This window comes from Odocoileus virginianus, chromosome 19 (genome assembly GCF_023699985.2).
Source record: "Odocoileus virginianus isolate 20LAN1187 ecotype Illinois chromosome 19, Ovbor_1.2, whole genome shotgun sequence".
NCBI classification, from domain to species: domain Eukaryota; kingdom Metazoa; phylum Chordata; class Mammalia; order Artiodactyla; family Cervidae; genus Odocoileus; species Odocoileus virginianus.
The window spans coordinates 42,689,826-42,715,640 of NC_069692.1; the positions used below are offsets into that span (position 1 = coordinate 42,689,826).

The 25,815-nt window shown below is 47.0% G+C and overlaps 3 protein-coding genes and 1 long non-coding RNA gene across 13 annotated transcripts in view; 2 read left to right on the forward strand and 2 right to left on the reverse strand.

Annotated features, from left to right (window-relative positions):
- The window catches only part of MDN1 (midasin AAA ATPase 1), a 138,352-nt gene extending 128,121 nt beyond the window's left edge, over positions 1–10,231 (forward strand). For both annotated transcript variants that reach the window (XM_070450115.1, XM_070450116.1), the window contains exons 93-102: positions 630–800; positions 1,867–2,030; positions 2,545–2,634; positions 3,499–3,614; positions 4,204–4,378; positions 5,513–5,586; positions 5,678–5,792; positions 6,842–6,905; positions 7,843–7,985; positions 8,766–10,231. In XM_070450115.1, the coding sequence (XP_070306216.1) occupies positions 630–800; positions 1,867–2,030; positions 2,545–2,634; positions 3,499–3,614; positions 4,204–4,378; positions 5,513–5,586; positions 5,678–5,792; positions 6,842–6,905; positions 7,843–7,985; positions 8,766–8,954 (1,301 nt within the window). In that variant the 3' untranslated portion in view covers positions 8,955–10,231. The remainder of the gene's footprint in view (positions 1–629; positions 801–1,866; positions 2,031–2,544; positions 2,635–3,498; positions 3,615–4,203; positions 4,379–5,512; positions 5,587–5,677; positions 5,793–6,841; positions 6,906–7,842; positions 7,986–8,765) is intronic.
- Positions 7,047–9,401, reverse strand: LOC139029709 (uncharacterized). Its single transcript, XR_011481925.1, has 2 exons — positions 9,318–9,401; positions 7,047–8,702 (listed from the first exon to the last, which is right to left on the reverse strand). It is a non-coding gene; the product is annotated as an uncharacterized lncRNA (long non-coding RNA).
- Positions 10,232–13,075: 2,844 nt separating the features above from the next.
- On the forward strand, positions 13,076–15,329 carry LYRM2 (LYR motif containing 2). The gene is made up of 3 exons (XM_020877455.2): positions 13,076–13,180; positions 13,659–13,799; positions 14,476–15,329. The coding sequence occupies exons 1-3, from the start codon at positions 13,136–13,138 to the stop codon at positions 14,554–14,556; spliced, it is 267 nt and encodes an 88-aa protein (XP_020733114.2). The 5' UTR covers positions 13,076–13,135; the 3' UTR covers positions 14,557–15,329.
- Positions 15,330–19,588: 4,259 nt separating this feature from the next.
- ANKRD6 (ankyrin repeat domain 6) overlaps positions 19,589–25,815 on the reverse strand; it is a 175,235-nt gene continuing 169,008 nt past the window's right edge. For all 9 annotated transcript variants that reach the window (XM_070450118.1, XM_070450122.1, XM_070450123.1 and 6 more), the window contains 3 exons: positions 23,890–24,003; positions 22,969–23,095; positions 19,589–21,488 (listed from right to left, as the gene is read on the reverse strand). In XM_070450118.1, the coding sequence (XP_070306219.1) occupies positions 20,911–21,488; positions 22,969–23,095; positions 23,890–24,003 (819 nt within the window). In that variant the 3' untranslated portion in view covers positions 19,589–20,910. The remainder of the gene's footprint in view (positions 21,489–22,968; positions 23,096–23,889; positions 24,004–25,815) is intronic.

Sequence of the window (25,815 nt, forward strand, 5' to 3'; positions counted from 1 at the left end):
TTACTGTCAATGACATGGAAAAGACTGCTCTCCTGTGGATTACTTCTTCTCTTCCTGTCCCCACCTTTAAGAAAAATGAAGCAGAACCGATGATGACTGCCCTACATGGGGCTTTTATGTTGTGCCTAGCACTGTTCTGAGCTTTGCAGCCTGATCATGGAGTTCCATCTGCATTTTATAGATCAGCATCCTGAGGCCAAAGAGGTCTAAGAACTTGTCCAGGGTCACGATGCTGGGATACCCGCGTTGTCTTTCTGTGCCTCCCGCCCTCTGCTGTTATGTTTCATCACTACAGTTTCTCCCCCATGACTTGACCCTGAGGATAATCCATGAGCTGCTCTGAGTCATGTGTTCAGCATGTTTATTCTGGTTCAGTCTCTGATCATAGCAGTAAAAACCCAGCAGCTAAACATCCTATTCTGTGGTCACAGGTATGGTTACACTATATCCTTATAGTTTCTGGGGAAAACGGAAATAAGACACTTAGGTCAACAGCTCACAAGCCAAGTACTGTGTCGTGTCCAGGCCACGTAACCAGTCAGTGGTAGAATCTCTGACCAAAAGCACACCCACTCTCAATGACTGTTCTGCAAAGAGCTCAGCTTTTTATGTGTGCGCTTTGTTGGCAGATGTGGCCAGCACGGAGCAGCAGCAGTCTGCAAAGGACTCCAGCAAGGCTCATGAAGAGGAGGGGGTGGAGGACACCTCCATGGACCTGGAGGAGCAGGAGGAGCTCAGAGCGCTGGACGCAGAACTGCTGAGGCCAGAGGAGGTCAAGTCGGGGAGCACGGCCCAGCCTGGTGAGCGAGTGTGGTGAACACCCCCTTCCCACCTGAGCACCGTGACTCTCTACTGTCGTCTCGCCTGTCCTGTTCTTTTTAGGTCCTAACCCGTGATTTAGATACTCATTTGCCCATAGTCACGCCCCTGTAGACGCTTCCTTTGGGAGCAGAAAGGTGGGAGAGTGGCGTTACAGGTCACTGACATTCACGGGGAAGCCCAAGTTCCAGACAGAATCCTGGCAGTCTTGGTTAAATATGTAGAAGAAAACAGAACAATGCACATACTCCAGTTATAACCAGAAGAGATGGTCTTGATTACTAGAGAAACAATATTTTAAATTATAAAATATGCAATGTTAGCATAAAATGTTTAAAGAAATAGGGTAAATGCATGTGAGAAAGTAACACTAACTTCTTACGTTTTATAACTGTTCCATTTCATAACCGACCCCAAGTGCTATTAAAAGCCAGTTCATTTTTTTTTTTTTTCAGTTCATTTTTTTTAAATGTATTCAACACACATGGATAAAGAACATCAGCAATGAAATAAATGCAAATTCAAAGTAACCTGCTAAATTCAACAGCTGCTGCTTCTGCTTGCTGCTTCTCAGGGGCGTTAGAATCGCAGACTGCCATTATGGGACAGTAAAGACATAGCTCTGTGATTAGGTTGTCCTTGATTCAGATCCAGACTTTGTCTTACGTGCTTTATAGGTGGAGGCAAATTATTTGTCTTTGACACAGCATCTTCATCTATAAGATAGAACTATGATTTTATTTTAATTTTTATTTTGTCAGTGTTCTGCATGCACACAGTTTAATGAATCACACAGTTCTACAAGGCTTGCCAGGGTAAAACCATCTCTCCTACCTTCCCCTCCCCAGAGCACAACAGGGTCAGGAGAGAGGGGAGTTAAGGGGTGCGAACTGGCAATGACTGTCTCAGAACACAGGGAGCTGACATGTTAACCTGCTGGGAGGTGGGTGAGTGACATCTGAGCGACGTAGGATTGACGTGTGACTGAAGGCTCAGTCTTAATGCTGATGTTATGCTAAGTAAAACTCGGTCCTTGTGTGAGAACAGGCTCTGAAGAGATGGAGATGGAGGCCCAAACTGTTAAAACAGAGGAAGACCAAGACCCCAGGAGAGACCCATCCCACAAGGAGACAGAGAATGAGAAGCCAGAGAGAAGCAGAGACTCCACCATTCACACGGCTCATCAGTTTCTTGTGGACACGATTTTCCAGGTCCTAAAACTGTAACAGATCACCACTTTAATAAGTTGACAGTATGGAATTGCTTTTAATTGTGGAGTTGCTCTTAATTCTTTAGAACTTTATAAGCATCTGGTTGCATCTGGTTGCTTGGGGGCTTCATATCGTATCAGTGTTTCAGGGAGCACTGTTGGTGTGACACACTTCTGAATGTGTCAGGTCTCACTGAGGGGTGTGAGCAGCTCTCTAAGCAGGACAGCCAGTCCCAGGGTCGCTGGGAGAGGTCTGCGTCCTTACCTGGCCACGGTGGGGGGCATTCACCAGCCTTGTGTTGGGAGGCTGCAGGTCAGTTAAGTTTATGTTTATCCAGCTTACCCTCAAAAAAATGGGAAGGAGAAGAATAGGTGTCTGGCATCTTTTGTGCCATTAAATTTGCTCAAGCTTTGCCTCTCAGTGGGAGTTGATACTGCAGGGAAGAAGGCACCCAAGGATAATGAATTAGTGACTCCAATCTGGGTCTCCTCTCTCTGTGACTTTTCCCTCTTAGCCCTTCTTAAAAGACGTCAATGAGCTAAGACAGGAGCTGGAGAGGCAGCTGGAAGCATGGCAGCCATGTGAACCTGGAAACCCAGAAGAGGTGAGTCACTGGTCTTCCTGCTAAACACCGTGACTTCCCGAAGACACAGCCCACTTCGTAGGTTCTTCACCCCACCTCCTTGGTGAAAGCGGCTGAGGATACGGAGAATATAATTTTAAAGCCTGCCTTGCCACTGGATGTGCAGCTTAATTAAAACAGGGAAACTGACGTCTCATACTTTAGCTTCCATCGCTCAGTCTGTAATGGCGGTAACAGAGGTGACTGGTTGGGATGTGGGACAGAAGTCTGGATACCATGTCACCCTCTGAATAGACCGCCCGGAGAGCTGCCAGCTGACGTGAAGTGGAAGTGTAGGTTAACCGAAAATTTCCTTTTTAGTGAGCTTGCATCCTAAATTTATTGTATACATGTATACACAAATATATCTGTTCTCATCATTCTCATCACATGTATGTAATGACTGCTGTGCCATAATTGGCCTAAAAAAAAAAAAAAAGGAGCTTTGTGCCCAGGAAGTAAGCACGCTGTTAAGTGTGTTACTTGAGAGGTTTGCCCTTGTACTTTTGCTTTTGAAACAAGACCCTGAGAGCCCATGGTTTAAGTGGCTGGATCTCCTGCCGCCAGAATTAACCATCACAGCTCCCTCTCCATGTGAAGGGTACACAGCATGTATCCCGCGTAGGAGATGTGAGTGAGGCGCTGATCTGGTCCTGAATTCCAGTCTTTCTCTTTGGGACTGTGAATTAATGGCTCTGATGGCAGAGGAGACGTGTTAAACCCAGGGACTCAGCTTGCCAAGAGAAGCACGTTGTTTTCCTCTGCTTTGCTTCAAGCCCTCGTCTCGCTGTGATGACCTTGCCTGGCTCTGACGTTCTAAAGGCACCTTGCATGTTGTCGTCACAGGAGAAGGCCGCCGCGGAGATGTGGCAGAGTTACCTGGTCTTAACTGCGCCTCTTTCACAACAGCTGTGTGAGCAGCTTCGTCTCATACTGGAGCCGACCCAGGCCGCCAAGCTGAAGTGAGTCTCCTCCGCTGGAGGCACTCGCGGCGCCCGGGAAGGTGCCTGAGCTCAGCACCTGCCAGCCGCGGTGCTGGGGTCTGGGCGGCCGCTTCTGCTGCACGGGCGCCCCTGTGGCATCCTCACCGTGTGGCCATGCTGCTGTCTCTGCAGAGAAGCTTCTGGGCTGGGTAACGGCGGGTGGGGAGGCTGGCTGGCCTTGGGCGTGTGCGCCGCTCCCACTCTCTATGTTGGGTCACTCGCTCGCTGCATGCATCACTCACCTAGATCTTCCCAAAGTGGTGTCCACAATCAGTTTTAGAACAGAAAAGGGAATCCAAGACTTAACCTTCAATGCAGACATTATTTTTTTCCTTTTTAAAAAGTGTTTTACATTTTCTAAATGTAAAAAAACCAAAACACCTAATCATTATTGCCACATACACATCTGTTGTTTTTTCTGGCTGCTGGTCAAGAAGATCCCGGCAGTCTGAGCCAACAGTAATACTTGATTTGTGCCAGGACACTGGTTATTTGGTGTAACTGGCTGTCGGGTACTGTAACTGTGCTTTTAGCTCTAATCTTTGTTCTGTTTGGTTAAATTAAACAGAGGGGACTATCGAACTGGGAAGCGACTGAACATGCGGAAGGTCATTCCCTACATTGCCAGCCAGTTTCGGAAGGACAAGATTTGGCTTCGAAGAACCAAGCCGAGTAAACGGCAGTACCGAGTCTGTCTGGCTGTCGACGACTCTTCCAGCATGGTGGACAACCACACCAAACAGGCAAGGGGCAGCGGCGCAGTGGCGGTTGGACGGGCCAGCTGGGTGCCTCTGTAATTGAACGTGGCCTGGACAGAAAGCGCTTCGGAACACCAGTTAGTTCTGAGAGTGTGATACGTTAAAGAGTCGGAAAGCAATTCCAGGATTCCCAGACTGCAGTCGCTTAGATTGTAGGTCTTTTAGACTGTTGTACTTCTCAGCCTTGCGGTGCGGCTGTCTCGCTTCAGCGTAGGTCAGTCTGACGGTGCTTATTTTCCACAAAACACGGTGCACTGTACTCTGAGACCACGCATGATTCAGTATCTGACGCCTCTGATTCTTCTAAGAAAATGTCTTCAGCATACGTCTCTTTAAGTCTGTGTAGAGTCAGTGTTCTGTCGGTAGTAACAGGGCTCAGGAGCCTGGGTAGGGCCCCTCACATCCCACCCCCCGTCACGGACCTGGAGAGTGGGGGGGCTTCTGCAGTGACAGCCAGCACAAGCCAGTGAGTGTCCTGAAGTCTGTACACACACTTCACTGGGAAAAAGCATACATCTAACCCTGGGTCCAGGTCTCAACTCCCCACTTAGTACATGACTTTGGGCAGGTGATTTCACTTCTTAAAAAAGGATTATAACAATATTTAACTCGAACTCATCATTGTTACGAAGACTAAATGAAATAACATATATAAAGCACTCGGTTCAGTGCCAGGTACTTGATACATGTTCAGTAGATGTTAGTTGCTATAAATATCATCTTTTCAATTGAATTTAAATTCTAAAACTACTGTCATGTATGCATAGAGTAGAATAAATTGGCTAATAAAATCTTTTATCCATGAGAGGTTGTGTAGTCAAAAAAGCAGGGGGAAGCCATAGTTTATGGGCCAAGTTTCTGGAGATCACTCTTATTGGGTAATGCTAAAGCAGACCTTTCCTACTGCTTTAACAGGTACTGGGTTTTGGCGCCTGTGGCATCAGCCAGGGCCTAAGACTACCAAGGCCTCTGAGTTGGTGAACAGCCATATTGATGGTGTTCCCAGGTGCTATCCCAAAAAAAACAGCATTTCCTGTGGGACTCATGGTATAAAGAGGTGAAAGGCATTGGTGTCAAGAATACCCTGATGCCTTCAGCCCTCCACTTCCTGTTTCACAGCTTGCCTTTGAGTCTTTGGCCGTGATTGGAAATGCTCTCACCCTTCTGGAAGTCGGTCAGATTGCGGTATGCAGGTAAAGGTGCCTCTTAATCCCTTTGGGAAAGCCAACCTTTTTTGGCTTGACAAGAAGTAACTCCCATTGTATTTGGTTTTTCTCCTCCAAGTTTTGGAGAGTCTGTAAAGCTATTACATCCATTCCACGAACAGTTCAGTGATTCCTCAGGGTCCCAGATTCTGCGGCTCTGCAAATTCCAGCAAAAGAAAACCAAGATTGCTCAGGTAAGTTGATGACATGCTCAGGTAAGTTGATGACATCGTATGTCTTCTGAAGTTATTTTCTGGTATGAAAGTGGAAGTCGCTCAGTCATGTCCAACTCTTTGCAACCCCCTGGGGTATACAGTCCATGGAATTCTCTAGGCCAGAATACTGGAGTGGGTAGCCTTTCCTTTCTCCAGGAAATCTTCCCAACCCAGGGATCGAACCTAGGTCTCCCGCATTGCTTGCAGTTTCTTTACCAGCTGAGCCACAAAGGAAGCCCCTTTTTTTCTGGTACAGGAAAAACATAATTCTTTAGGACTCTCTCCTCCCTAATATGGTAAAATTCACAATAGAGAACAGTCCTAAACCTCAGACTGTGTACACTGGGACAGACTCTCCTTTGGCATCCATTGTTAAATGCAGTGTGACCTCTTTCTCTGTTATTCAAAGATCATTTCACTTTGCAGCATTGATTTTTTGGCTCCCTACTTTTTTGAGCAGTTTGGAGCATTTTAGGAAAATGAACCACCTCCCAGTATGCTTATCAAGTGGGTCAAGGCCAATTTCTCTGCACCATTGAGCCTGGGGAAGTGATGTGAAATAAAGCTAGTGACTTGCTCAGGGTGGCACGGGTTCAGAACAGTATGGGATAGTAATTCTCTCCTGATTCCTATCTTAATTTAACTTCCTTCCTTATGGACATGCTGTGAGGGGCTTTTTGCCCTTTTTTGCTAAGTTATTTTGCTTTCTTGAAAGACAGCTCTTTGGTTCATTTGGGGGGAGTTATTGGCTTCCTGTCCCCCAGAGTAAGTGTTTCCCCCCCCTTGTTGGGTTTTCTAGTAGAACATGAGTGGGGTATGTGCCAGGGACACAGGTCTCGGCTTGAAACGCCAGCACCCAAGGTAAATGGCAACTGCAAGCCTTCTCAGTCCTTTGCAGGCGACGGGAAGGGACAGTTTGGTTCCTACAGATTGGAGACGGTCACGTAAGTGCCAGATGTAATTTCAGCCTCTGTGACAATGGCAGGAGTAAATAGCTCTCTGAGTGTCTGGTTCTGGTTCTGGTCTAGGTTCTGGAGTCTGTAGCCAGCATGTTTGCAGCTGCTCAACAGCCCTCCCAAAGCGCCGGGCCAGGTAAGCTGCGTGCCTGGGTCCTGTTGACAAGCACCTTTCCGTTCCTGTGTGATCTGCAGATGGCCTGTCCCACTTCAGTGTACCCACCGCCACATGTTCAAGTGTATGCTCTATAGGAAAAGACATGAACAGGGGATGATGGGAGGTGTTAAACATTCGTGGAATTTTTTATTTGGTAGATTTGAGTTCACTTGAGAAAGGAAGGAGCAAGGTATGTGGAATTAAATGGAAAGAGTATTCTGTAATATCTTAGTAAGAGTATTCTGTAATATCTTAGTAACAAAGGAAAGCAGAGGATGTAATTCATAAACCAGCTAATCCATCCGTGATTGACTGTACTTTCGCAGCCACCAGTTCTAGCCCTTTCCTAAATCCTCCATTCTGACTGTACCTGTTAAAGCAGGTCATCCATGCCTCTCAAAACTTGCTAATTTTCACTGAAAATATAATGTGCTAAAAAATCTTAAACATTTTTATTCACTCTTCATTTTAGTGGTCTAGTCTATTTAAGTTTTGTTTAAATGTGTCAATTTCAAGAAGAAAAAAAACACACCAGAATTTAGGTACAGGAAATTGACAGAAATCTGAAAGACACAGCTCCACGTTTCTGATTTGGGTACTTTCTTCTAATGGTCTGCTCAGGACTGCTCTTTTTATACTTTCTGTCTATAAACATGTGTTTTCATTCTCACACATTGTTCTACATGTGACATACCCCCAAAGCACTGTTGGGAAATTGTTCTGTTGACAGAAGTGTTTGCACAGCTTTGTCGCTGCCTCACACATCCAAAATAGTAGATGTGATTGGAGACCCGCTTTGTGCCAGAATTCATCGGCTTCAGAGCTGTTTGGCTCCCTAGCCCAGAGAGCCTGCCTAGCTCGTCTCACCGTGGCAGTTCCCGAGTGGTTTGAGCCCTCTGCTCTGTGTTCCTTCCAGAAGCCGCCCAGCTCCTCCTCGTGGTCTCTGACGGGCGCGGCCTTTTCCTCGAGGGCAAAGACAGGGTCCTAGCCGCGGTTCAGGCTGCCCGGAGCGCTAACATCTTCGTTATTTTCGTTGTGTTGGACAATCCCAGTTCACGGGTGAGTGACTACTAAAAGCCACTTTTCTGGAGATAAAGTGAGAATTCCCTCCAAGCTGTTGTATCTGAAAAACGGCCTGCGTCTCACCATCATACCGAGAACTCCTCTAACACCCACGGCATCCTGAAGGGCGCTGTTTGAGGCATTTTACAGTTAAGTTCTCATATAATTGTGCAGTGAGTCAGTGATACAGGCATGGTTATTCCCACGCTACAGCAGGGGACAGACACGGAGAGGTTGTCGGTAACGACTCGGAAGCCACGCATCCCAGAGGCCGTCCTCCGAACCAGTCGCTGTGCTGACTGTGCGCTGGGGGGCCGTCTCCTCTGCACAGCGTCACCACGGGCGTTGCGCCTTTGTGACGGGCCCTGTCCGCTGGAAACGCAGCCAGCCCTTTTTGGGTACTTGTGTCTCAGCAGTGCCCTCCCCAGAGGAGCAGGCACCAGTGGTGCATGAGAGGTATCCACAGGCGGGTCTGTCCCAGGGGAAGTCCCGTCTCTCCAGGTCACATTAAGGCCTGAGGAGCGAGTTGAAGACTTAACGTGAATTATTCCAAGCAGAGAATAGGAAACACCATCCCAGGGCAATCAGGTTTGCTCGTCGACCCCGTCCCCTCCCTTTTGGTGTCCATTCTCCTGGAAGGGATGCTCAGAAAGAGACCTGCCTCTTCCTTAATTTCCTTAATAAGAGCTGCTGTAACATGCAGGCACCTGATGTCTGTAAAAGAGAACATGAAAGAGCTGATTTAATTTTTGTCTTCAAAATGTCTTTTGTTGCCAGGATTCTATCTTGGACATCAAGGTACCGATATTTAGAGGGCCTGGAGAAATGCCTGAGATCCGATCGTACATGGAAGAGTTCCCGTTCCCATTTTACATAATTCTCCGCGACGTGAACGCGCTTCCCGAGACGCTCAGTGACGCGCTGAGGCAGTGGTTTGAGCTGGTGACGGCCTCTGACCGCCCATAGAGCAGGAGGACCAGTCCTGAGGGAGACTTGTAACTGCACCCAGAACGTCACACTGCTTGCCAGGAGCTCCCTCTGGAGAGCTGTTTCTGAACTAGCTCGAAAATGGTATTTTATCTTAGGCCTGATTTATAAACATTCACCACAAAAATGATCGCAACCTAAGTTTCGATTTCAGGGCCTAAAGAAAACTCTTCGTGCCCCCAGAGGCGCTGGGTCCTGGTTCTTAAGCCCGGGGCAGTGAAGCCACAGCAGCAGGCGTCCCCCACCTGGGGCGGCCCTGGCCCGGGAGGCAGCTGCGCCCCCCCCCCCCCCCCCCCCCGTGGGCCCAGCTGCCTGCCTCCCCCTCAGGGACCCTGGACCCACCTTGAGGAGATGCTGCCAGGAACGCGGACTGTGCCAGGCCTCCGGACAAAGGCCTGAATGAAGGGAGTGGCCCTTCTGACTCTGCGCTCTGGCTTAGCCTTGCTAAGTCCGCAGTGTGTACCCAAAAGCCGTCAGATGGCTAAGACAGCTCCAGTTTATTTTAGAGAGTCAGTGTATTTTCTTACCGTGCTTCTTGTGAAAGGAACTACCTTCTCTCCAAGGGTAGGGACCTCATGCTGTGTGTGTCCTCATAAAGCGACCAGACATCATGGGAGCCCAGATCCTCAGAGAATGACCCTCGGGTCATGTATGATGGAGGGGCTTCTCCCTGTCCTCCTTCACCTCTGCTGCTTCGGGAGACTATGCAATGATGGAAAGATGATTTTCCCTTTGTTTATTCCATTCTCTCAATGCCACCGTTCCTGTTGTCGTAGTAATTTATTTCTTTAGTTCATTTTTTCTTAACAGTTATGAGGAAGAACCATTCCTCACACTGCTTTCAAGCTGAACTGAGTCAGGCTCATCCTGGAAAAGAAGTGCTGTGTCAGAAGAACTGAGCAGCCAGACCTCTCTCCCCAGTCAGAAATCCACCAGCAGTTTTTCGGCAGTTTTTCATTTACTTGGCCAAAAAGCAGTGCGTGAGCACCTGAAGCTGTGCTGTGTCCCATGTGAGCTCTGCCTGTCAAGTGTCCTTTACAGACGGCCCGCCAGGATGCCATCGCCCATCTCCGCGTGTGTTAGTTACACTGTGAAGCGTGCCACCCTTCTGAAGTGGTCCTCAAAGACAGATTGCCTGTTGTTGTTTAACCAGGTGTCCTAAAGCATGTACCTGAGGTTATATCACTTTTTTATTCTAAAAAGCTATGCAGCCTGTATTCTGAAAAGTATTAAAAAGTATACGACGGTTGATGTCACTTATGACCATCCTTAATGGGATAAGACAAGAGTGTAAAAGGTGCGCGAGGGGTCTCGACTGCTGGATCAGGCAGCGGTCACTAGTGTATGCCGCGTGTCGTGACCCTGCAGCTTCAGTGCTGACCTCAGACAGCCCCAGCGTCTGTTTCTTGTGTTCATGTCTGTGGTGGGTGAGCCCCAGCACGCTGGCCTCAGGGCAGAAGGAGGGCAGGATGGTGGACACATGGCTTGTAAGGGTACTACTCCAAGATGAGTTCTGAGAGGAGAGATGTGTTCCTGGCCAACGGCCTCTGTGGGGTAGGAAGTTTAATCTTCCTGCAGGGAGGTAAGATCCAACATTATGACTGACGCAGTCCATCATGTCTGCCTTTAACTGGCAGGACCAGCGAGGCTGCAGCATCCCAGCTGGTGTACCAACACGAGTGACTGCCTCGGCCCCAGGACAGCCGGCAAGGCGGCACAGGAGAATTTCAGTGAGCAGGTTACCGAGGCGTGCCATTTCAGTCTGTGCGGTGATGGGGAAAGGTTGGGAAGCGCAGCAGCAGACGCAGGAACTGGGGGCTTGGTCAGGAAGCGTGACGTGCCTGAGTCAGAGAAGCAGCTGCTGGGGATGCCTGCTCACTCACTCGCGCCCGTGGAGCTCAGCCCTTCCATCCGCCTCACCTTCCGCTCCCATCTCCATCCAAACCCGTCTTGCCAGGTCTCACTTCTAGACTCTGATCTTATTCCACCCCTTCCCTTTCGCTTTCTTCTGTACTGGACTGCAGCTGGGGCTCTCTCAAAATGTAGCTCAAACGACTAATCACTGTGCCAGCTTCACTCCCTCATACAGCATCCTTGGAGATCTTTCTGAACTCCTGTGAAGAGGTACTATTGGTTGTTTCCTGGCCTAGCTCCCTTGTCCCTTCTCTCCCGCATCCCCACCACACTATTTGACCTGCTCACGGCAAACCACGGGAGCCCTAGAATCTGCCAGTGTTCGTGTGCGCTTTGCCTGGAACGCTCTTACCCACTTGGCCTTTCTGAACAACACTTCGCTCAGATAAGCCCTGGAAGAAGAATGCGCTCCCAAGGCAGGAGCCTTGACAGCATCTCTAATACTGCCTTAGACTTATGTCTTCCTACCCTAAGAGTGATTCTGAGAACAGAAGGCAGGTATGACTCACAACAGCATTACCAGTGTCTGGCTTAAGGGGATGTTTCTGGATGAAAAGAAGAAATAGTATAAAAATGTCTGCTCTCAAGTTACTTTATAGATTAAGATTCTAAGATGATTTAAAGGAAAGTGACAAAACATCTGTAAAGGTCATACAGAAGGTTAATAGACACTTCCAAGATACTACAGGATAGTATTACTGCCTCATGAAAACAACAAAAACCTGGATGAAATAGCTGTAAGGGTTATTCAGACCCTAAAAGAATTTACCAAGACCATCACAAAGCCCAGGAAGACGAATGAATGGTTAATAGTACTGAAATTATAGTTTACAACTGGAAAATAACTTAATCCCCAATATGCTATAAAACAAAATTCCAGGTGGAGTAAATATTTTAAAGATCAACAATGAAAATTTTTTAAGAATTAAAGGGAGAAGGTGAAATTGAAAAGAATCAAAATAATAGAAAATACAGTGTGTAGTGACTTAAAGCTATATAAAAAAGATCAGAATTTTTGAAATGTGGCAAACTGCATATAAAACTGCATAAAGTCCAGGTAGTGATAAAGGGAGTAAAGTCATAACAATTCACAAAATAAGTGTGACTGAAAATGGCAAGGGATAGCTCACTAATAGTTAAAAGGGAAAAAATGAACTGCTAATTAGTAGGCAAGTTTTCAGGCTTTGCCTGCAGGCAGGAGACTCGGGTTTGATCCCTGGGTCAAGAAGATCCCCTGGAGCAAATGGCAACCCACCCCGGTAATCTTGCCGGGGAATGACATGGACGGAGGAGCCTGGTGGCCTACAGTCCATGGGATTGGAAAAGGGTGGGGTATGGCATCAACGTTACTCACACAATGCCTGGTGGTAGCCGTTAGGCTGACCCGCGCTAGTTTCTGTTCTCAGGGCACGACATACAATATTCCAGTAACAACTCCGGTAGATGCTGTCATTTCACTTCAGGGATGAGAAAACAGGCGGGTCCACACACTGAAGTACACAGCTAGGGCTAGGATTCCAAGCCAGCTAGTCAAGCAGAGGTGCTCAGGGAGCCAGCCGGCAACTACTGAACACACAAGGCCGCACTTTAATTCGGAAGTGGGAGGGCTTCACTAACCTCTCACAGTTAATACAAGCCAAGGGCCTACAGAGTAGTGACCGGAGAATAAAACACATCTAGGGAAATAAGCGCTTAAGGTGTAGGGATATTCGTTTCCTCATTACCAGCGACACCAAGTTCTCAAAACTGCAACGGTACACCCACCTGAAACCTTGTAACTAATGACGACCATGAAGACTACAGCGCCAGGAAAAATGCAGCAGAACAGAGCAGGACGAAGCCGAGAAGAGCAGAACACAAACTGACAAATTAGCCATTTTAGTCATTTTAGCTGTATACACTAAATCTCAAAAGGAACACAGTTTTCTCCCTTCACCATCAAAACCCTTAACTCTCATTTCCTAGAACAAACACGTGTGAAGAACTGTGCTAAATGCCTCACCACCATTTCATTCTCACAACAACCCAGCACGCAGGGACTGTCACCCCATTTCTCTGATGAGAAAACAGGCTAAGACAAAGCGACACTGCCTCGGGCTTCCGTTCCGATCAGCAGACCGCCAGGTTCTTCCGGGGGCGCCCGCGCTGCCGGCCGTCTCCCAGGAAACCGACCTCGCCCCGCCCCGCCACCCCCCACTTCCGCTCCTGCGCGCCGGGGCTTCGGGGACCCGCGCTGTCGGGACGACATGGCCGCCTCCCGCCTGCCCCCGGCGACGCTAACCCTCAAGCAGGTACCAGCTCTCCTCGCGGGCCTCTTAGGGCAGCTCTTCTGGGTCTGAGCTCGGTTCTCTGCCGCCCCCTCCACCCGTCCTATGGAGCGGGACTGAGGGACGACTGGGGAGCAGGCCCCCACGCGCGCCGCCCTCTGATTGGCTCGGGCTCGGGGGCGGGGCTTCGCCCCGGCGGACGGAAGGCGCCGCGGGGCGGGGCTGCTCTCCGCCGCGGCGGCGAGAGGCTGGCAGAGGTCTGCATCTCTAGCCCTGGTGCCTCATTGCCTGCTGACGCACTCTAAAGACTTCTCTGTCGCTTGTACCCTTTGGGGTTCCTGTATTTGACAAATGAGTAAACAGTCCAGGTAAATTTCTTGCCATTTTCTTAGGGGAAAAAATGGTTTTCTTTCCTCTTTTCAAAATTGAGGACCAAAGAGAAAAGAACCCACTGAACTGACGATTGTGCAGCTGTAATTACTGTTTCTCCTCCCCTGTGCAGTTCATGAGGAGGCAACAAGTTCTCCTCCTCTACAGAAGGATTTTGCAGGCAGTCCGGCAAGTTCCAAATGATTCTGATCGCAAATACCTGAAGGCCTGGGCAAGAGAAGAATTCAAAAGAAACAAAAGTGCCACGGAAGAGGTGAGACCAAGATCACTAGCGAGGGAAGACCCTGACCCTTTTGCACTGATTAGTGAGGTTTTTTTTAACTTTATACGATATCTTGGAATATCTACTGAAATCCCGCCAGGCTCCTCTGTCCCTGGGGTTCTCCAGGCAAGAACACGAGTGGGTTGCCATGCCCTCCTCCAGGGATTTCCCAGCCCAGGGGTCAAACTCGCACTCTTAGGTCTCCTGCATTGGCAGGCGGGCTCTTTACCACTAGTGACACCTGGGATGCCTGATTAGTGAGCTCTTTTAAAAATTTAGTAGCTGTCTTGGAATATGTCACTGAAATGATATATCTCGATCATTGCTCTCAATGTCACTGGTTTTCACTTACCTGGCGTTTTAAATTTCACAGTGTTTGTTCTGTCTACACTCTGCGGTGGCATCACCCAGCTTTTCTGTTAACCAAATATCTGCATGCACACACACAAAAAGATGCTAGATATTACAGCATGGTGGCTTGGGGAGTACGATTGGGGTATATGAAAGCATGTCAGACAATTGTACACCCCTGATTGTTAATTCTGGACTTTCCTAAAGTACAGCGGTTCCAGTTCTCAGTATTAATTCTTAATTTTAACAGATGAAATGGTAGAGCTGTACCTTGTTCTACCAATTAAAACTGACCAGATTTCACTTTCTTCTGCAGGATTCAATCCGGATGATGATTACTCAAGGCAATATGCAGCTCAAAGAGTTAGAAAAAACACTTGCTTTAGCCAGATCTTAACTACAGCATTGTTCTGAAAGGTTTTCAAAGTCTCCATATGTTTAGTTGAGCTTAGGCTCAATCATGGGCAGCCCAAAGCCAAGTGAAACTGTTTATATGTAGAACCCTTGCGCAAAATATCAGAACGTGGAGCATAGCATATGAGAGAGAGCCAAGAAAACTGCATCAGAGCAATTGTCTTAGCATGGACAAACACACCCGCTATTTTGAAAATGTTTTTGGATGTGTCAGCAGTATTTTGTAAGAAGCAAAAATCAGTCCAACAGGTAGCACATAAAAAGATGTTCAACACCATTAATCAGTCATCAGGGAAATGCAAATCAAAACCACCGAGAGACGCTATTCACATCTACTAGGATGACTGTAATTAAAAAGGGAGGTAGCTGCAAATGTGTGTGAGGATGGAGAGACTGGAACCTTACACATGGCTGGTGGGACTGTGAAATTGTGCAGCCACTTTGGAAACAGAAAACAGCATTATTCATAAGAGCCACAAAGTGGACAATCCAAATGCCTATCAACTGATTAAGGACTAAGTTAAATGTGGTATACCCATATGATAAAATATTACTTAGCAAACGAAAAGGAATGAAGTACTGATACATGCTACACCTGAACGAACCTTGAAAACATTAAGAGGCCAGTCACAAAAGATTACATATTGTCTGATTCCATTTATATGAATGCACAACTCAATATACTAAAATCTGTTGAATTGTACATTTTACATGTATGCAAATTCTCTCTCAATAAAGCCATTTCCCCCACCCTGATTTTTTTGTGTGTAAGTCAGTAAAGCTGTTTTAAAAACCTGTGAGGTGTAGGGCTGGAGGTGGACTGACCTCAGGAGACAGTCTGGAGCTCCCTCGGAAAGTCTTTCCACTTTACCCCTCAGGGTTGTTGAGCATGTTGTTCAGGCGTTACCGGATCTGATACTCAGAGGGTTCTGAAGAGATCACCGCAGGGGATCTAGAACTTTGTTGGAGAGAGGAGAAAGAGAAACTTAATGAACCTTCCAAAAAGAAGAGGCAGTTTCTGGACAAAACAAATACAGTTACCTTAACAGCCATGTGGAAAGTAGAATAAATCAGTAAGGAAGCTCCTCAGTGCATTGGACTCTGCCCTGCTAACAGGGAGAACAGTCTGAAGAATACACTGGACATAAAGTTGGCTTCAGGACCCTTGAAAGAAACCAAATGTTTAACAGTTAATTCAGTGAAAGTGAAAGCTCACCAACGAGGTTGGGATTGGCAGTTCATCTACAGAACAGGTCTAGAGTCAATCCAAGGGTCTGAGCGGCAGCTGAAAGGTGTAGGACTTCTGCAGGATGGTAAATCTATAAACCTGTGGTGGTGTATCAGTAACCTGCATCCCAAGGCCCACCTTCGCCTCCCACAGCTTCAGATCTTCCACAGGGGAATGTGGACATTTTAAATGCTTGCATGAGCCAGTTTTTATCTAGCCAGCCATCTGATGAACAAAGGAAAAGCTTTTGTGAACGGTTTCTGAACAAAGAACAAACTTAGAAATATTCATCCTTTTTTCTGTGTGGCATGATTGACATACATACGGAAATACAGGCTGTCTCTAGTTAATCTAAAATCTTGAAGCTAAAAACCATCCTTTATGAAGTGTGGCAGTCAGTGACTTTGATGTTCATCCTAGCAGTGGTGTATGTTGAAGATGTGAGAGCATTTGTGGTTTGTATTTGCAGGAATCAAAATACCACGATTCCCCCAAGAAAACCTAACTTGGTTTTAAGTGGATAAAACACACAAAAAGTTGAATTTGCATCTTTCCAAAGCTAAGATCATTCTCAGGGATAAGCTTTTCCCTTCATCTCTAATGAACAGTTTGATGTTATGTGTTCACTTACAGTTTTATCTCCTCTGAATTTTAAGTCAAGTCTGTTGTTTAGCCTAAAGGAAGATTTATTTAGCAATTTCCTCTCACACATCGAACCTTGGTCATGAACTAAGAAACTGGCCAAAAGAGAACTGCTGGTGAAACATTTGATTCATCATCTTTATCACTATTTTGGATGAGGCAAATTAACTCGCTGGGTGTTCCCCGTAAACTAGCTGTTGTTCAGTCACTAAGTCACATCCGACTCTTTTTCAGCTCCATGGACTGCATCACGTCGGGCTCCTCTGTCCTCCACTGTTTGCTGGAGTTTGCTCAAGTACCTGCCCATTGAGTCAGCAATACTATACTATTGTTGACTGTTTGTTCCCAAAGTTTAAGGTTTGAACATTCTATTTATGTATATCAACTACAATAAGGGCTTCCCTCATAGCTCAGTTGGTAAAGAATCTGCCTGCAATGCAGGAGACCCGGGTTCGTTTCCTGGGTTGGGAAGATCCCGTGGAGAAAGAAAAGGCAATCCACTCCAGTATTCTTGCCTGGGAAATCTCATGAACAGAGGAGGCTGGTGGGCTACAGTCCATGGGTTTGCAAGAGTTAGACACGACTTAGCGACTAAGCACCACCACCACTACAGTAAATCAGCTTTTTAAATACAGAAGCTTTCTAGCACATGAAAAGTGGCTAAGGCTGTTATTTATATTTCTGACTGCCCCTCCTCTATCACTGCCCCCATTCCAGTGTGCTGTCAGAGTCTGAACTGCACGGCACAGGCCTTGCTGCAGATGTGTCTGCCCGGACGGATGACTTTCCAGTGTTCGAGGAGGGCAAGACGTCCTATTTCCTGGAATTTGTATGACTGCAGTCACGCCTCTCCTCCACCCAGGAGAAGCTGAGTGGCGGAGAGCCAGACTTAAATAACTCAATTATCTTTTATAGAAAAGTAAGGAAAATTCAAGTAAAACATAACCAAAAGGAAGCAACTTACATCTATATTGAAAAAAAAAAAAAAGATTATGTAGAGTAAGACCCGAACAGGATCAAAAGGAAGCTGTCCTGTGCCAAACTGGGAATCACCTCAGGCTGTTTCCTTCCTTGAATCAGACTTTGAGAAATACCTTAAGGATTAAATGAAATTTGCTTCTTCTGTTTGCTGAGAAGAGTAAATCACTTTGACCCAGTCCATTTTGTTTCTTTAAAAAAGTGTTTTGCTGAACAGTGTCTTGCTTCTGTGTGTCTCATGGATTTAAATCAGTGTGTTCCCATTTAGTCACATTTGGCTAACTGGTAGACAAAAAGACTATTTCTCCTTAAATAAAATGACGGCTGAAAAAATATTCTTCATAAATTTCTCATTGGTAAGACATATTCTAAAAGTCCATTTGGTTTTTTTTTTAACTGATTTGTCCTTTAAGTCTTAATTGATTGGCTTTTATATCATAGGAAATACATTTAGCTTTTAGAAACAGTTTGTTAGTTAAAAAAAAAAAACAACATTATCTTAGCCTGCACACAATGAGGTTTTGTCCCCTTCTCCTTCGTTCAGTATTTTCCAAAAGGTCAACAGTTTAAAGAAAGCATTTTGTTTAAGCTTGCACTGAAAAATCTTTTCATGTTACAGCAGGCTTAAAAATGTTTTTACGTTTTCATGCAGTACACCTGATCTCTCCTTTAAAAGCAAGTGTATTTAGTCTAAATTACATTCTTTTAAAAACAAGATGAAGTGTGGTTAGGTGGAAACACTCCTTCAGGAACCATAAAATTTGGTCAACCACACAAATGAAACTATGGGCTGAACAAAGTATTCCCACTTTCATTCTTTAAATACAGGATATTTTCCATAATGTTGAGAACCATCTTTAATGCTTGGAAGAGAGATAAGTTCAAGGTGATAAAAATATTAAATAGAATATAACATACCTCTCAAGCTTCAACTTTTGACTGAATCAACTCTTGACTGAAAAAAAGGTATAAACATGAAACACCCCTTCCTTGATTTTGGGCTCCCAAAGTCTAAAGTAAAATTAGAATATTCAATTGATCACAGATATTTACTACACTCAATGCAATAATGCACTAACAATTGAAAAGAATACTGCAATATTGTACATCTTCTCTGTATTTTACATCATCTTCCCCAGTTATTGAAAATTCCAGCCTCAGTTTGAAACGCAACCTACACGACTGGCCTAAGTTGTTAATAGTTCTGCTTCTTAGGAAAAGCACTATTGTGGCATTTGCTCATTTTAGCCAATAGCACAAGGGAAAAAAGAAAAAATACACATGGGAGCCTTAGTTGAGTTTTTGACAATGCTAAGGAACAAAAGCAGACCAATCACAGTCGTTGAAAACACTCCTGGATTTGTCTTGAGATGCTGTGATCTCTGAGTTAGAAGCTGGCTGACCCTGTTGTTTCCTGGCCGCCACTGGTTTTCCTTCCCTGGGAAACAAGATCCACATAATCTGCCATACGAGGTGCACTTGGCCTTTCACGTGTCTCCCTAGTCTCTTCCCTGACTCTGATGGAATCTTCCAGTTCACAGTAAGCTGCCTGCTTCTGATGGGCAGGAGTTATACAATCAAAACACCACCAAAGCATTAAACTGTTTTCAGCGTTTCTCAACAGGAATACCCCACGAGGTAACAGATCTCTTAATGGGTGAGAATAGATTCTACTTGGAACACGACTTCCTGATCGTCTCAGGAGTTCCGTATCTGGCAGCTCTCAATACACTGATGTATACTGAGGAAGGATTCTGAAGAGGTTTAGTGATACCTTGCTGGGAACAGATTTAGAAAACTCAAGGTACCACGTAGCCCTACAACCCCATGATGCTGCACTGGGGACAAACAGGGAAATGAAGAGAGCAAAGCGCCCCTACAGTTTGCAACCGAACGACAATCTCTGGGGAGAAGTCGTCTCCCCACCAAGGAGAAACAAGATGAGCTCACAGACCTAATGATAAACTTGAGAGGACAGCAAACTAATTCCTCGTCTGGGCTTCAGAACGAAGACATACATCTACTAGGAATGCCTAGATCCATTGATTGTATTTAAAAGAACAAACCCAAAACAACCCAGCTTGAGGGGCAGAAGACGCAGGGATTAAATGCATACTTTGTTTCTCTGGGTGTTCCCATGTCAAGAAGTCACATTTTTCTCTTTGGCTCAATGAGCAAAACTTTATTCAAAATTACAGACAACAGTACTTGGTTCCTGTGTTTATAGAAATAGAATCAAAGTTTCTATGCATATATGGGATTTTGAGGAGATGAACATAATGCCACAGTCCAAAGGACAAGAAGCTTGAAAGATAATTGAAAGTTTCAATATACTGTTACTTTTCAACTTTGTACACCCCACAGAGCAGAGTGAAAATCTAGGGCTCCATGATGCTGGAGAATCTAAGTCAATTTATTGAATTATTTACCTTGACATAGTCGCTACAAAGCAGTGGGAAGCTTTTGAGGTTCCTCAATGACAGAACTCAATTCAAAATGAAATACTGTCTTTATAAAATGTAGACCAATAAGCTCAAATTCAGAAAGGTACTCTTAAGATAATCTGGCTGGGAATTAGATTATAAAAATTTCAGGTAATTGTTATGGGAATGTTTTTCCATTAATCCACTTGAAAATCACTATGATTGATTGTAATATTTCTATATTTTGGCTGAAAGATACAAACACCATGATCAAATGATCTGAACCTTTTCTCATTTGAGTTCACTATTAACAAACATTTTCAGTGCTACTATGCCAATTAACTCATTATTTAAATACACTCTGATTTTTCAAAACATTTTAAGATATACTGGATCTTGTGACATCGTGAAAATCCTTCTCCTCAAAATTTGTTTGATGAGTTTTCCCCTGGTTAAAATGTCAGTATCTTGAGGACTATGAACTTGAGGGAGGCTGTCTGGATCTTGACATTCCTCAGCATGTCTATTACAGCTCTTCAGAAAGACTCTGTCCAGGCACAGCAGCTGTGTTGCTATGAATGAATGCCTGATTCGAGTTCACAGGGATGAATATTTTTTCTTGCTTTTCAATTACGTTATTTCATATCGGGAATATTAGGATTTAGGCTTACACATCATTCAGTTTCTTAGCATGGCTAATTAATTTGAGCTTTTGAACTTCAGATGAACTTGGGCTGAGGTTTTAAGTCTATAATGAAACCTGAAACCAAGCACGCTTCCCCTGGTTTCAGTCTAATTGTTGAAGTCTTCATAACTTCAGGGCGTAGGAAACGTGTGTCTGGCACATTTTAGAAACCAGTGTTTTGATTTTTTTTTAAAGGCAAGTTCTGCTGTGTGCACAATAACCGACACCTTGGACATAGCTCTTCTGCAGCTGCAGGACAGGAAATCCTAAAGATCCTTTCTCAGGCCATTTGTTTTTTAATTTGTTCAGTCGCTCAGTCGTGTCTGACTGTGCAACTCCAGGGACTGCAGTGCACCAGGCTCCCGTCTTTCACTGTGGGCCCTAGTTTTCCTTCTGTACCTTAGTCCTTAGTTTAGCAAGTTCCTCCTCTAGACTTCTAATGTGTTCCTCCAGCGTGGCCTTGTCTTGCTGGGCTTTCTGACTGGCTTGGCTTCGTGCTTCTTCAATCTTCCTTTCATACCACTTTTCCATCTGGGTGGAAACAGCCTCAAAGAAATACTGGGTGAGCTCCAGCGCTTGGGAGGTGTCTCGAACGTGAGGGGCGGTCTGCTCACCGCCGGCTGCTGGAGGCGGCGGCTGCCCGCCGGCAGTGCTGACTGCTGGCTGCTGGCCTCGGTGCCTCGTCTGCCCGCTTTTCCCAGACTTCTTGGTCTGGGTGCCTCTGTCAACACAAGGCCCAGCCTGTGGATCGCCTCTGGCTGCCTCTTTCAAGGGGAGCGAGGCTGTCTGGACCTTGACGTTCCTCAGTCGGGAGCCCGTACAGTCCGAGGAAGACAGCTCCTGCTGCTGGAGTCTGTGGGTGGTGGAGGAGCTGAGGGCCTTGTCCTTGGGCCTGACCACCTGGGGGGAACTGTCCGAGGCGGCTACTGGGCCTGCAGTCACCACTGACTGATCCACACCTGGTTTTGGAAGGAAAACAAAAGTCAGAGTGAAGCTGTGTTCATACAGGCACCTGGGCCAGCATTTGAGAGTCTTGGGAATCCTGTAACTGCCAGCCTCTCCATCACCACCCGCCTGTGCAGCTTCCCCCGTCCTTTCCTCCTGCTTCTCCCTGGATTATGATGTTGGCTTGTCGGGGCTTTCAGAGGTACTGTGTGAGACCCACTCATGGCATCTAAGCCAAAATGTTGCTGGCCTTTCCTTTAGCCTGTCTCAATATACACGACTTCCCAAGTGGCTGAGTGGTAAAGAATCTGCCTGCCAATGCAGGAGACATCAGTTCGATCTTGGATCAGGAAGATCCCCCTGAAGAAGGAAAAGGCAACCCACTCCAGTATTCTCGTCTGGGAAATCCCATGGACAGAGGAGCCTGGTGGGCTACAGTCCATGGGGTCACAGAGAGTCGGACATGACTAAGCGACTAAACAACAACAATCTACATGAGACGGCTCTGGGTACCACTTCCTGATAGTTAAGGATGCTACATCTCACTGTATGTTCTAAAGCCAAGCTGGGCACTTACTGATGAGTAAGCACCCCCATTCTAATTTCTGGGCCTTTTCCACACCAGAGCCCCAGTTACAAGTGTCTTGACCCAGTTTGGAGAGGTGGTCCTAATGCCCCTACCCAGAGCTCTACGACAAGTTACATAACTAGTCCCAGCATGAAAAACTTGCCCAGGATTTTCCCCACCATTAAGGCACCAAGGTACAGAAATGGTCCAAGATAATATGAAATGAACAACACACATCAAAATCCCCCATGAAGGTCTAATTACTAAGGCTGTGCATGTCCTCGATGATCATCGTTGAGTACAACCACTGAGCTAACATAACGGTGCTCTGCTAAAAGCATCTCTTATCCAGCACCTGGGGCAACTTCGATATATGATCTGTGGTTTAGCGAGGCTGTACAGATGTAAAGAGATGTGGGTTCAGTATGGGTCGGGAGGATCCCCTGGAGGAGGGCACGCCAACCCACTCCAGTATTCTTGCCTGGAGAATCCCCTGGACAGAGAAGCCTGTCAGGCTACAGTTCACAGGATCGAAAAGAATCGAACATGACCAAAGCGACTGAGCACCTGTGCAGAGCTGGCCAAGAGTGGAGGGCGGATCAAGGACGAGGAAGGCAGAGAGATGCACGGGCGAGCGCCCGGCCAAACAGACGTGTCCCCTCCGCACCCTAATCTTTGGTGCCCACTTTCACACTATCAGTACTGCACTGCTATCACTGATCAGCGATTCTTCTATTCCTTCATTCAACAAATTTTTGAGCACTTAAATAAGAGCAACAGCGTGGCCCTGGCCCCTACAGAGATCATGCTACAGGCTGGTGTTTCATGCAGCCCTATCACACGGCTGTCTTCAGATGCAAGAAGAGAACTCGACCTGGGGGTTTCATCCCCTGTGGGTGGAGGGGCTCTCTCTGCATGCTGGTTACCTGTGGAGGACTCGCAAGTGGACGGCGTGGACTTAGTCCTGGAGGCCCTAGAATCTCCAGAAAGCTTCAGCTCCAGATTCTGAATCTTTAACATGCACCAGGTTTTTAATTCATCCACCAAGGACATCTAAAAAAAATCCCACAGTTAGTACACAAATCATCAGGAGACTGTGATACACAGCTTATGAACTAAAGCCTCAAGACTGGGCTTTTCAATTATGATAGGCTATTATCTGGACAAGGCCCAAAGCTGTGGGCTGCCTCCCTTCCACAGCCCCCCCCCCCCCCAAAGCCTGGGATTCACCTAGCACCCAAGCCGATAGCTACCTATCATCTTCATTAAGTGACTCAGAGGCATCTTAAAAGCAAACACCCAGGTGGAGCAGTGGTAAAGAATCTGCCTGCCAACGAAGGAGACAGAAGAGACTCAGGTTCCACCCCGGGTCGGGAAGGTCGCCTGGAGGAGGAGAAGGCAGCCTGCTCCAGGATTCGAGCCTGGAGAATCCCGTGGACAGAGGGGCCTGGCGGGCTCGCTGCAGAGTCAGACGTGAGTGAGCACCCAGCGCCCACAGCACCGGCAGCGCGTCTGCCTGCGCAGGGGCGCGGGCTCACGCTCACGGAGCCCGTCTCGCGTCTGCCGTCCGCGTGGCCGCGCGCTCAGGGCAGAAGCACAGCGCCCAGCAGCGACCCTGGCGGAGCCCACCTCCTCCCCAGCACCCTCTACAGACTGCCCGGCCTGCGCCTCCTACTGCACGGTCAGCCACAAACAGGAGCCGGACTCCAGGCTCTCGCCTACCTTCAGGCTATAAAACTGACACGCTCTGTGATGCGAGCACGTTCCGAGGACCTGGGCGCTCTCAGCGGCAGGTCTGCGCCCCGGCCCGGGGCGGCGTGTGCACAGGCGCGGAGGCCGCTTCTCACCTGCCGTCTCTCCCCCTCGCGCTTCTCCGAGTCCCAGTGCTGCTGCAGGCGGCTCAGGCACTCCGTCCTCTCCGCGGAGAGTCGCTCCACCATCAGCTTGTCCAGAACCCGCATCTAGGATTCAGGGGGCAAGGGGGCCGTGGTGACTGAGATGACCGAAGGATGGGCCCTGATGCCGTCACTCCTGAGACGAGTAGGGGGCCGGACAGAAGGCCAGCACATCCCACTCCCCGCCCGGTTCTTTCCGTGTGGCCCTCACGGACCTCTACACGTTCAGAATTCCTGAGTATGTTTCTGAGTAAGCCAGTGCTGATTTCTTTCTCTCATTTAAAATCCTGAGTGGGTCCAGAGACTATAAATACACAGTAAATATACAATTTGAGCCAATATATTCCTTGTCAGTAAAAGAAAATTTGTACAGGCCTTTGAAAATTATTTCCAAGACTATTGTTAAAAGGAAAAACTATTTCTTTTTTTTTTTTAGGAAAAAGTGTTTCAAGGAGTATGGAGCTATCCCAATTCCTCTTTCTAAAAAAAAAAAAATTTTTTTTTAAATTTACTTATTTTTAATTGAAGGATACTTGCTTTACAATATTGTGTTGATCTCTACCAGACATCAGCGTGGATCAGCCAAAGGTTTATCCACGTCCCCTTGCACCTCCCTTCCCATCCCACTCCCCCCCCCCCTTTTTTTTAATGTTTATTCATTTATTTGGCTGTACCAGGTCTTAGTTGCAGGATGTGGGATCTAGTTCCCTGACCAGGGATCGAACCTGGGCCCCCTGCATTGGGAGCTCAGAGTCTTAACTACTGGGCCAGCAGGGAAGTCCCCCGACTCCCCTTTTAAGAATGTTTTTTTAACCCCCCTTCCCCTTTTAAAGGTGAGTGGCTGCCCGAGAAGAAAGGAAAGCTGCTGGATAGTCAGCACTTTCCTCCAGCATTCCCAGTGAACAGACACGTCGCGTCACTGAGAGTTCTCACAGCACCTGTGAGGAAGGGGGTGGACGGAGTTCAAAGGGATCACGTCAGGGAGTGGTAGCTTATGGTGAACAATGTCAGATTCGTGATTTCCGAAGAAGAAGATTTAGCTTCGGGACCAGGGACCAGGCTTGATTGCTCAAGAGCTTTTGTGTAGCAGAGTTTTATTAAAGTATGAAAAGAGAAAGAGAAAGCTTCTGACGCAGACACCAGGAGGGGACAGAGAGCGGCCCCCTCGCCAGTGTGAGCAAGGGAGTTATTTACAATAAAGCAAAAGAATGTTTCAAGTTTGTGAAAACTTTACCAGACCCACTCCCACAATTTACATTTTAGGCTAACAGCATTAGAACTTAATAGAAGAGATCCTACCAGACCCACTCCCGTAATACACATTCTAAAATATCAGGATCAGTCAGGTTCTCAGGAAGGAGAAACTGTCCAAGCAGGATACACTGTTGTTACAGAATCCCTGGTACAGAGTTTAAGCTGAGGTGTGTAATCATCAGTTTCAGGCTTAAAGAAAAAAAAGTTTTATGTGACTAAGACTAAGGCATGTAGAGGGGAAAGAAGAAGTCTGTCCTTTCCTCCTCCTTGAGAATTCCAGACCCCCATCTCCTCCTCGAGAGCCCCAGGCCCCCTTCTCCTTCTCAGGGACCCCAGACTTCTCAGCCTGCCCAGGAACGGACTCTCGCAGGAGGAGCGAGTGACCGGCCCCCTGCAGTCGCGTGCCCTTCTCCGCTCCTCCAGTCCCTAAGCTGCGGGGCTCTGACAGACACCCAGCAGGACAAACGCCCAGTGCGCGGCAAGCTCCGCAGAAGAGAAAGGAGCCGCTGTGAGTGGGAGCCGGCACGGAGGGCTTGGCAGCGGGCGCCTCTCCTGCCGGGACATGCTGACGTTCCACGCTCAGATGCTCCGGAGATGTGGCGAGCTCCTGCTTGGGCTCCTCAT

Coding starts and splice junctions, on each gene's coding strand:
- LYRM2 (XM_020877455.2), top strand. CDS start 13,136: ATGGCCGCCTCCCGCCTGCCCCCGGCGACGCTAACCCTCAAGCAG. Junction 13,181..13,658: donor CGACGCTAACCCTCAAGCAG/GTACCAGCTCTC, acceptor TCCCCTGTGCAG/TTCATGAGGAGGCAACAAGT. Junction 13,800..14,475: donor ACAAAAGTGCCACGGAAGAG/GTGAGACCAAGA, acceptor TTTCTTCTGCAG/GATTCAATCCGGATGATGAT.